Raw genomic sequence first — 12,534 nt, 5'->3', positions numbered from 1 at the left:
AATACTTTCCGTTTAAATTTATTAGAGAACTGTTATCCAATAGTAGCACTCACTGAAACTTGGCTTACACATTCAATAAGCAGTTCTGAACTTTTTCCAGACAATTATACTGTATTGAGACGTGATAGAGATGTAATGCTTACAGGGAAGAGTAGGGGTGGTGGGGTTCTGTTAGCAGTAGATGAATCTATTAATATCCAGAGATTAGTTGAATTAGAAACGGATGGAGATAATATTTGGGCTAGTTTAAAATTTACTAAAACTTTTTCTGTGATATTAGCTGTAGTTTATTTTCCACCAAACTCGCATGTTAGTTCTTACAAATCATTTTTTGATAAGTTGGATTTATTTGTACGTAGACAAGAACATATAATAGTAATAGGGGATTTTAATCAGCATATTGTAGGGTCTGGATATGATTTATCTAAGGGAAATGAGACTTGCAAACAATTAATGTATTATTGTAGTTTACATAATTTGGTGTCAAAAAATAATATATTAAATGTAACTGGTAGGACTTTAGATCTAGTTTTAAGTGATATAAATAATTTGACTGTTGTTGAAGAATCTAATCCTATTGTAAATATTGATGGTTATCACCCCGCGCTGTTATGTGAATTCCAGATGGTACGGGGGGTGAGAGGGGGGGATACAGACCTCAGTGCCGACACACTACACACACACACATACGATTTTACAAAAGCAGATTTTCTTAGAGTTTACTGTGACATCCGGGACTGCGACTCGTCTGAAATGTTTCAGTGTGATGATTTAAATAGCACTTTGGAAATTTTTTACAGCAAAATACATACAATTCTTCACACACACGTTCCAGCAAGACGCCTCAAATACCGACCCAAACATCCCTCTTGGTTCTCGCCCGAATTAAAATTGATGATAAAAAATAAAGAAAAAGTTCGCAAACGTTTAAAAAAATTTCAAATGAATCATCTTCGAGATCAGTACAAACAATTACGTTCTGAAATAAAATTGAGAATAAAGGCAGATTATGATGCATATATTACAAATATCGAAATGAACTTGTCTAATAACCCACAATCATTTTGGGGTGTTATAAAGAAGTTGAGAGGAGCAAGTGGTAAAGGTCCACGAACTATGCAATATGAAGATAAGGAAATTGAGGGAAATGATAAGATAGCCGAGGCACTGGCTAATTACTTTCAATCTGTTTACCAATCCAACGACCTTGACCTTGACGACCTTGTAAACCAGGCGCTTTGTTCGCCAGTTTTGGAGAATGTCAATTCATTGATTATTTCTGAGATTGGTGAAGTAGAAGTTTTAAATGCTTTGAAAAAATTTAAAATCAAAAAGGTCATTAGGTGCAGATAACATTCCACCTTATTTATTAAAGGGCTGTGCTGATGTTTTAGTCAAACCACTTCACTTCATTTTCAACCTCTCATTGAAGAATAACTGTTTTCCAGATATTTGGAAGATTGCAAAAGTAGTACCAATTCCAAAAAAAGGTGTTCAAAATGACATAAAAAACCACAGACCAATTGCAGTTGTATCTTCTCCAGCTAAGGTCTTTGAGTGCATATTATACAACAGATTGTATAATTTGATGTATCAAATTTTATCACTCCTCATCAACATGGTTTTTTTCCGGGCCGATCAATTAATTCGAATTTAATAAATTTTTCACAGTACGTTATAAATTCTATTGATCAGAACATTCAAGTTGATTGTGTGTACACCGATTTTGAAAAAGCATTTGATAGAGTTAATCACTTAGTGTTATTGTCTAAGCTGTATTACTATGGCCTATCTGAGAACACATTAAGATTATTTTCTTCATATTTATACAAACGTAAACAGTATGTAACATACAATGGTGCATGCTCCAACACATTTCTGGTGGACTCAGGTGTCCCCCAAGGTTCAAATTTAGGGCCTTTATTATTCATAGTATTTATAAATGATATAACCAGGTGTGTAAAACATAGTAAAATTTTAATGTACGCTGACGATTTAAAAATTTTCAAAAATATTAACACAATCTTGGATTCTCAACAGCTACAAACTGATATTGATGAACTAATTGCTTGGAGTAAAGAAAATATATTATTTAATGTTAAAAAATGTGCTGTTATGAGTTATACAAGGAAAACTACCCAAACTATTGTAAATTTTCCTTATTCAATGGATGGTGTTGTCTTATGTAGAAAGTCAGCATTTAAAGATCTTGGTGTTGTTTTCGATAGTAAATTTCTATTTGCAGAACACGTGATGAACACTTGTAAGGCAGCTTATTCAGTATTAGGTTTCATTCATAGATCTTGCAGCTTTTTAAGAAATTTAAACTCAGTAAAATTATTATTTTGTTCATTGGTGCGCTCACGATTAGAATATGCATCAGTTATATGGTATCCTCATCAGCTTTACCTTGTAGACATGATTGAGGTGATTCAAAAAAGATTTTTAAGATTTATGTATTTTAAAACATTTGGTCACTATACATTCAACATCTCATACCACCAGCTCTTGACCATGTTTGATATGACTAGTCTCAGTGACAGAAGGAAGTTGGCCGCCTTATCTTATCTCCATAAACTGGTGTGCGGTGTTCTGGACGACGATAGTGACTTGCTGGGACAAATCAATTTTCACGTTCCACGACACAATTCACGCAGCACTCTTGTATTTACCCCTCGTTACTCTCGTACCAATCTTGGATTCAATTCTCCACTAAATATTATGTCTCGCACTTGTAATTCCTATCAATTTGATATATTTCATTTATCACTAAAAAAGTGAAATGTCTGTTTGTTAAATGAATTCAAACTTTCTTATCAGCGTTAATTTATAATTTTTCTAAATAGTACATATTTATTTGTTATATATTTATATTATATTTATTATATTTGATTCATGACCATCAGTATTATTTTAGTTAGTATAAATTCTCTTGTTACTGTATATTTGATTCATGACCATCAGTATTATTTTAGTTAGTATAAATTCTCTTGTTACTGTATATTTAAATTTTATATTGTCATTCTTATTTATATTTTATATTCTTTATTTATATTTTGAGTGAAACTGTCACCATTGAAGACGGACATTTTTTCCCTAGTTGTGTTATTATTAATTGTAATATCATGTTAACATTCCTGTTATTTGATTAATGCTACAAAGTAATTGGCATGTGCTGTTTTGTAGCATTGAAAATAAAATAAATAAATAAATAAATAAATATGTATGAAAAGAGTTCAATTTTGGCAATCTTTCATGGTTTGATTTAATATAAAGGGCTATTTGATAAATGTATAAGCTAAAAACAGTCATAATTCCTATTTCTTTAAACTGCTCTTTTGCGGATGTTTTTGACTGAAGTTTTAACATAATGCGAATTGTTTTTTTTTTTTTGAAGTTCCAGAATACTATTTAGGTTAAAATTTGATGTGCCCCCATAAAGACACAACCCAAAAGAAATATGTGATTCAATTAAGGAATGATATACTATTTTTAAGGTTTTTAAACTACTAAATTTTGACATCTGTCTTAATGCATGTATGCCTGAGTTGACTTTATTACAAACGTCTTCAACATGACTGTCCCAGTTGAATTTATCATCTATATGCAATCCAAGAAATTTTATTGTTTTAACTTCATTTAGTAAAATTGTATCCATAAAAATATTAAACTCAGGTGAATTTTTGCTCGTTGAAGAAAAATTTATATTATTAGTTTTTATTGTATTCGGTAATAAATTGATTTCATTTAAATATTGGTTACATTTGGTAAGCTCAACAAAAGAAGAGACTTCCACATCAGCATTTGAATTTCCGGATATTTTTATATTGATGTCATCAGCAAATAAACAAACACGATTGGGAGATTCTATCAATGAGGGGAAGTCAGTTAAGTAAATTAAGAATAATAAGGGCCCCAATATTGATCCTTGAGGGACACCATACTTTACAATTTTCGTTGAGGAAGTGTAAATAATTAATTGATTATGGCTATTTATGTGATCAATTGTGACATACTGCTGCCTGCCTGTAAGATAAGATTCAAACCAACGCCAAGCTCTCCCTTTTACACCGTTATATTTAAGTTTTTCAAGAAGTAAATCATGTGAGACACTATCAAAGGCTTTTGTTAAGTCTAAGAATATTCCCACTACTTTTTCCTTTGAATCAATTGAATTAATTATAGATTCACAGAAATCGACTCCTGCGTCAATCACGGACCTTCCTTCTCTAAAACCATATTGTTCCTTATCTAATAAATTATTTTCCTCTAAGTATTTTGAAAGTTGTATATGCACAACTCTCAAAAATAGGTGTTAAGGTGATGTATAATGTAACCCGTATAGGTGATGTATAGGTGTTAATCCGTTTGAAAATATATAAATAAATAAATACACAGGCCACAAAAAATGTAACATGTAACCTTAACAATGTAAAGCTTTAAAAACTCACTATGGTTTGCTCAAAAAAACTTTCACTTGATGTGGTGCAGTTCAAAGTTATTAATCTCCCTTGGTTTTAATTTTTTTTTAAGTTTTCGAAAATCAAAGCTATTTCCAATTGATAGTATTATTTTTAAGCAACTTTTAATGTTAACATATTAATGACAGTTTGAAGAAACCACCTTTATCCAAACAAAGGTTTCTTATTTAAAAGATTACGTAATCTCTAAACGATAATCAGTACATATATCTAGCAAACATTCGGAGGAAATGTGACAAAAAACGCACAAATCTGGGGTTGTGGACGTTTGTAGTTTTACTTCCTAAGTAGAAAAAACACCGATATCGTTGTCGAAATGTAAGTAAGTAGAAACCAAAAGTGACACATTGGAAAAGCGAGTTTAGCTACATCTGTAAGTTAAACCTCTGTTACGATCACAGAAAAATCAGAAAGATCTTCCAAGATAGCAGCAACATCCATGATCACCCGCTGCAGTTGTGATTTTTTACTTTGCACTTAACACAACTGTCCTTGAAGCACCGTCAATGAGTGTAAACCTTTTTTCTATGCTATTGGTGACGATGATTAATAAAATGTGAGTTTCCCAGCACTAATACAACACAGATTCACGGTACTTACCCCGGTTATCAAAACTCAAGAACAATCGTTGCACTTGCAATTAATTAAACCGGTTAAGTAAAGCACAATGTTTTTAATCTCACTTGGTTTGGATGTGCTAACAAAACTTGATCGGAAATGGTTGCGGTATTTGTAAACAAATTTTAATGTAAACATATCAGTGACAGCTAGAAGTGAGATCTAATCCAAACAGCTGATCGTTATTCTATAAAATGTAATAGTAAACATTGAGAGAAAATTTGACAAAAATCGAACAAAATTGGGTTCATTTGGAGAAATAGCCTCTGGATCGTTATTAATCATTATTATAATCTAAGGCTTACCTTACGATCCAATTAATTTATTGTGGAGACCTAGGTTTCTACGCCGGAGCGTTATCGTCAGTCCTAGGCTAAGCTAAACTTTTTGTGTTTCATCTCTTACTTGAGATATTGTCGGTTGGATAGAATATTTACAAATACAAACACTGATTATACATAAATATTTACAAAGACACAGTGGAGAAGTTAGATGCATGGCCATGATCTTGTCAGTCCTAACCTCCAAAGTTGAGATTTAATAAGGATGATTTTAGTGACTTCAAATTTTTTGCATGGTTGTTATCACTCCATAGAGTAATGTATTTTTGCGATTAGGTGTTTGATGATATTTTATTGAACTTTTTATTTTTTATTTCAATTAGTGAATCAAACATGATGTTTGCGGCAAAGTTTCTTTGGTCGTTTAGTATGAGGGATGGGTCCGTTTTGGTAGCGTTATATATATGAAAATGCTCTATTGTATTTAATTTGTTGCTTTTTGGGGCTTTGTGTAGGATCTCTAAGTTAGGACTGACGATAACGCTCCGGCGTAGAAACCTAGGTCTCCACAATAAATTAATTGGATCGTAAGGTAAGCCTTAGATTATAATAAAAATTGGGTTTTTGATGGTTCGTTATTTTGTTTTCAAAGAAGCGAGGCCATGTTTTTATAGCCAAAGACACTCTCACTAATCCAGTAAATACAGAAAAATGATTAGAATCGTGATCAGATAAGACTCGTTTCTGCTTTCTTAGGCTATGAAACGTAAAAATAACCAAAAACTGCATGATTCTAAGCAATGTACAGACAAAAATGTAATTTTATTTATATAGATAACGACTGTAATACTTACAATTGCTCAAATTTGAGCAACAGGGACACTAGTACCGGTAATATAATAATTATGTAAGTAATTTATTAAACAATATTTAAATGGATTCATTAAGATAAAAATGCTTAAGCCTGGATTTCAAGACTCTAAAACTAGTTATAGTTTCTATTTCAGTTGGCAATCTAAAAAAAATTTTGGAACTAGAAATTGTCTAACTCTTTTTGAAAATTTGTGGTCTTAGGGACAATATAAATCTGTTTACGTGAATTGTATCTATGGCCATTTTTTATCTTAAATTCATTTGAGAAATAGTAATCTGGTAAAATCATATACTCAAATAACATACCGTACCCACTGGTAAAACCTCAACTATCCTATACCTACCCAAGCAGATGGATTTCTGACAAAAGTGTGGAGTCCAGCTTGGTCATAATTTTTACCATCCTATTATGCACAGTTTTTATTTGATTTATAGCTGTGGGTGATGCTGATCCCCATGATCTTAAGAGATATCTAATCACTAACTCAAATATTCCTGAATATATGATTTTCATTGTTATTAATGGTAAAAAATCTTTTAAATAGAAACATTTTGCTACACAAACTCGTTCTGTCTTAATTTGTAAATCCCATTTCATATTGTGGTCAATTGTTATACCTAAATATTTGTAATTGATTACATTCTGTAATGGTAGGCACCCACATGCAACATTTTCAAATTGTTTATTGTGTAAGCAGTCATGACAAAGGAATTTTACATTTATTTCTGAGCATTTGTATGACGGTGAATGTGTGTGCATCAACTTGTCTTTATCTCCATTTATAGCTAGGCCATTGTCGTGGCACCACAGGGTTTAACTTAAGAAATCTATTTGAATTTTTCTGGTAGCTTCCTGAATTTTTTGTTGGATAATAAAAGTGCAGTGTCATCTGCATACTAACTAAATTGGGATTCTACTAAATTGTAATATTTCAGGTAGTGAATTAACATACAACAAGTGTATCAATGGCCCAAATATACTACCTTAATAACCCATACCTTAAGATTTTTTCCTCTATGTACTTTTAATTCTAACCTTAGATTTTTTATCAATTAAATAACTTAAAAACCAGTCTTTAACACGTTCGCTACTGCAATAGCACGAATTTTTTCATTCACATGGACCAGCGACACACATATGCGACGGCCGGTTTCCACTCATAGACTGCCGTCGCATTTGCGACGGTTAGTCACATTAAAAAGAGACTGCCGTCGCATATTTGCGTCGGGGTTCTGATGTTATTAAAATGCTTATATCTTTGTAATGGTCTATTTGAAGACACTGAATTCCCTGCAGTGGTCTACAGAGATGTCTGACCCACAACTGCGTCGCTTGGTCTGTGGATATGATGATTGGTGACGTCATAATGATAGTTGGAAAAACTGGTCTTTACTTTTCTGCATCACTGTATGTATGTATGCTGCATTATCCTATGTAGCTTTTATATTTGTTCAGTTATAAACTGTTCTTGAATCATCTGTTTAGTTTACTTACTTTCACCTTGGAGGATTGAGGGCTCGTCGTCTGCTAGCTTACAAGTGGTGTGGACTGTTTGATTAGTGAGTTCAAGTTTTATGGTTTAAAATGAGTTTATTCCTATTATCAAACAGGGGCGGCTCCAGGAATATTTTTTTGGGTAGGCCAAACACAGGGACAAGTCCGGGGGGTCTGGGAGGTATGGAATACCCCCCAGGAAAAGGGGGGGGTCCGGAAAATTTGTGAAAATTAGACCTGTAAAATCGAGTTTTTAGGCCATTTAGAGACATAATTAAGAGATTTTTTAGTTGTATAAAAAATGTTAATTGTAAAAAAATCACATTTTAAGGTCCACTATCAAAAGGTACTTAGAAAAAATTAGTAAATTTGTATATTTCATTATTGCTTTGGGATTGGGAATTATTGAGATATGTTTGTAATAAGTTATTGCGGAGCCCTTTTGACGGATCTGCACCAAACTTCACACAAACCATCCTTGAATAATGCTTAATAATGCCTGAAAGTTTCATTACCATCCGTCGAGCGGTTTCGGAGTCCATAAAGGACAAACATACATTGGATTTTATATATTTTATTAGTATCTACGTTTTTTAAATGGTTTGAAAATTGCATTTAATATTTAGTTTATCGTTATGTATGGATGCCAATTTTGTTAGTTTAAAAAATATTTAGAGAAATACACTATGATAGTTGAAAAACGGTGGTTTTTACAGAAAACATTTATTGCCTATAACAGTCACATATCTATTACTAGCATTAATAATATTTTAATCAAAATTAATTATACAACATAATAATAACACTCAGTTCAGAATTCAGCTCGCCTGATATGTAAATAATTTGTGTGATCATTATTCAAACGAACTGTTTATTTCATTACAAACTGCAATCTTCTGCCTTTCTGAGAAGCAAATTCATCAATTACAGGATCAGGGTTGTTTAGAAGTTCTAAACTTGCTTCCTTTTCAATAGATAACACTCCCAAACTGTGTAGTCTCCTCCCCGTCATTGTAGCCCTTAAGTTTGATGGCGGGCAGCGGCTGCGTGTCTCTGTAGTCAGTGTGTTGTTTTGTGTGAGTGCGAGAGCGGGAGCAGTCTGGCGTCAGACTCAGACACCATCAACAGCGAGTACAGTACGCAGTACGACGAACGAGCGTCGAGCAGTCGCCATTGGCCAGTCAGGAGCATAAGCATAAACTAACGCAGTTTAAAATTTTTACTAAATCACTCGTAGCTAGTATAACTCACTTGACAATTGCAAGTACCTATCTTTCCTTATTAAATATAATTTCTTTATTTAGGCCTAATTATAATTTTATAATATTAACCCAAATTTTGGGTAGGCCCGGGCCTACCCGGCCTACCCTCTGGAGCCGCCCCTGTTATCAAAGCTACCAATATAAATCAATTATCAAAGTGTGAGTTTAAGAACCTATTCTACTAATTCATTTGATTTTTTATTCAGTATAAACAGTAAATACTCACGTATATGCAATAACTAGGTTATGCATGCTGGATTTTTTGTCTGCACTTAATTGGCCAATCATCAAGTTTTAATGTTGCATGGAACAATTTTATAATTACACTGTTAGAAATTTTGCATCTTTTAACTCAATTATTATTTAAATTACCAACTAATAGCTCCAAACTGAAAAGGTTTTGGGTCCAAGAATAGTGTTATGTTAGATCCTGTTTCTGACATAAAGTCGTCTGCAAGCACTGACAGTTTCAAATTAGTCTGCTAACAAACAGAGTGCCTGTCATTTTTAGTTGCTATAAAGCTGTTTCTGTTCTCTAAAATAACCATTGATTTAATACTCTCACCAAATCTGTAGCAAAGGTTATAAATATTTTTATGGAAAAATTTTAAAATGTTTACAGTAAACAAAAAAGTGTTTGCAAAAATAAAAGGTCACACACCCTGGCCTGCTGTAATTAATAAGATTAATGAAGGGAAGTTTTATGTAACATTTTTTTGGGACTGGACAAACTGGAATTTGCAAGGAAAGTGATGTTTTTGAATATAATGACTATTAAAAAAATACACTGCCTTTAAAAAGGCTAACTGCTAGCCTTAAAAATGCGGTGGAAGAAGCAAACACTAGTAATATTTTTAAAAATTTTCTGGTAGAGGAGTACATTTATGAGAATAACGAGAACACTGAAGTTGATAACGAAACAAGTATTGTAGAACTAAGTGAGATGAATAATCAACTAAGATTTGAGAAAAGCAAAATTGAAAAATCTTTAAAACTAGCAGAAGAAGAATCAGAAGACTTATGTAGAACATTTAAAGGGAAATTAATACACTTAATTGTAATATTCGTCAATTGAATACTATCATAAACAATAAGGAAAATAGTATAAAAAAACTAATGAATGAGTTGAAAGACTTACAAAATGATAACAAAATTGCATTGTCAGCCAAAAATGTCTGTACAAATGCAACACAAACAGATTCAGGACTAGCAAGAAAGTCAATGATCGCTGCCGAGTTACTAGGTAGGAATTGGCTCTCTGACTCTACTCTGCAACCATATTTGGAAGTGTTAAACACAAGCTTTTAAAATTCAATAGCATGCATAATTATAAATCCACTGATAATTCATGCAGTCAAAAACTCTCAGAACTATAGTCACTTCTTGGACTCTTTACATATAAAAAAGAAAACAGTACTTATCATGCCTATAAATGATTCAGAGGAGAAAGACCAAGGTGATAGTGGCACACATTGGAGTGTGTTGATTTTGGATAGAGGACAAAATAAATACCACTACTACGACCCTTACAGCAATTACAATCTGCCATCAGCACAAAAGGTAGCAAAGAAGTTTTCTGAGTATTTCGGAGATGAGACCGCTTCAGCGACTTTCTTGCCGCTAAAGGGGCCTCAGCAGCCTAATGGTTACGATTGTGGTGTATTCTCATGCTGGATCATAGAGTCGCTTGTTCACGACATGGTTACCACCGGATCAATAAATACTGAATTCATAAAAAAAATCAAATTGACCGAAGAAGAAGTGATTAGAAAACTTACACTAATAGCTTATTTTCTGATTAACCCCCCTACCACAGACTCCAAATGTTTTTATTCTATGATGATTAATAGGGAAGGCAAAGTACCCAAGCAAACAGTAGATAGTCACTCAGACACAAAAATATATGAACACGCAAAGAGTCATGAGACGTGGGTAGAAGTGAAAACTAAAAGAAAAAATATAGATAAAGCCAACAAAGAACCTGTGCTAGAAACTTCTAATAGATTTGCTATTCTAGACAAAGAAGATGAAATAAGTAAATCCCCACATAGCAGCTCTGGAAGTATTGTAATGGACCTTGAGAAGCAAGACCAAATTACGCCTTTAAAGAAAAAAAAAAGAAAAATCACTATACATCAACAGTTGGTAGTCCTACATGCCCCAAAATAATCTTAACTTTCTGTTCTGATAGCCAAGGTAGGGATGTTGCTAGTAAAATAGAAAGTTATAGTGCAGGAAATATAAACACATTTGGATATGTAAGAGCTAATACAACGCTACTGGAAGTTATAGATTCTAATAAAATCGAAACAAATAACCCCACAGTTATACTAGGTGGGACAAACAATAGCTTAAATGGAAACTGGACAGAAATATACAGAGACCTAGAAAGCAAACTTGAGGAAATAAGCATTAATATACCAGTGTTTGTGTGCACAATACCTAATAGGTATGATAAGGTTATTGACCACAATGATAATTTGGAACTTGATAGAGTTAATTGGTATTTGACAGAATTGGCAGCAAGAATTAAAAACATATTTTTAATTGATTTAAGCATATTAAAAAAAATACACTTTACAAAACACGGACTACATCTGAATAAATATGGTAAATCAAAACTAGCACATTTAATTATTAATACTTTAACAAAATGGTCCCGTATGACTAATGCTTCAACATTGACCACTCAACAAAAAATAGTAACAAATAGTTTTACTGGCAGCAATACTAAGTTAAAGACGAATAAATTACCCTCTAAAGAAACCCTCAACATCGAAGTAATTGAGCTAGATATGGCAGAGGTTATAATTAAAAGGCGATCCGAAAGTTCGGTTGCCTTTGCTCACTGCCTATCGGGTGATTTTGGAAATGATAGACAAATGACAGCAGGTGTTGCCGTCAAGTTTAGACAGGCACTGGGAAGGCCTACGGTGTGGGATAGTGTCAATGATCACTTAACGTATCAAAAATTTGATAATGGAGCTGGCGTATATGGCTTAGTCACGAAACTGAATTACAATGGGAAGCCAAAGTTGTCTGATTACAACAAAGCTTTCAAACAACTTACAACTTCTTTCAAAAATAAAAATTATGATTACCTTATCTGTTCTCCATTAGGATGTGTGAGGGACAAGGTGCCAATAAAGCACTTTGTATCAAATATCATTAAATTTCAACGGGACACTGGAGCTAAAATAGACATCGTAGCCTATAATCAGAACTCAGCTACAAGAATGTTAAACAATGGATTTAAACATGACGAATTTATAAATTGCTTGAAGAAGCTAATAAAAACAGAGGCAACATCACTCCAGCTCACAACAACATCAAGAATAACAAGTCATAACGATGTGGTGCAGTCCATTCTTGATTCACAATCATCAAAGTCGCCTTCGTCGCCTGAGAGAGATGGTTCCTCTGTTGGGCAACACAACACATCTCCGCCCGGAGCTGAAAACTTCGAGCTTCAGTGCAGCAAGACAAGTCACCAGCAGTGTGAAGTGCAAAAGCAGAGCATAGTG

General features: G+C 33.2%; 1 protein-coding gene across 2 annotated transcripts in view; it reads right to left on the bottom strand.

Moving 5' to 3' along the window:
- Positions 1 to 12,534, bottom strand: part of LOC129005968 (uncharacterized) — a 104,016-nt gene that overhangs the window by 22,813 nt on the left and 68,669 nt on the right. The window contains exon 20 of one of the 2 annotated variants that reach the window (XM_054435054.1): positions 8,523 to 8,948. The exons of the other annotated variant lie outside the window; for it this stretch is intronic. Within the exon in view, the coding sequence (XP_054291029.1) occupies positions 8,808 to 8,948 (141 nt within the window). The 3' untranslated portion in view covers positions 8,523 to 8,807. Of the gene's footprint in view, positions 1 to 8,522; positions 8,949 to 12,534 lie in introns of those variants that run through there. 2 annotated transcript variants of the gene reach the window in all.

The sequence above is a fragment of the Macrosteles quadrilineatus genome, unplaced genomic scaffold, assembly GCF_028750875.1.
Source record: "Macrosteles quadrilineatus isolate MER2022 unplaced genomic scaffold, UCM_ALF_1.0 Scaffold_1__1_contigs__length_201487025, whole genome shotgun sequence".
NCBI lineage: Eukaryota > Metazoa > Arthropoda > Insecta > Hemiptera > Cicadellidae > Macrosteles > Macrosteles quadrilineatus.
Note: the sequence above shows the minus strand (reverse complement) of the source record. Positions and strands in the feature narration are given on the sequence as shown.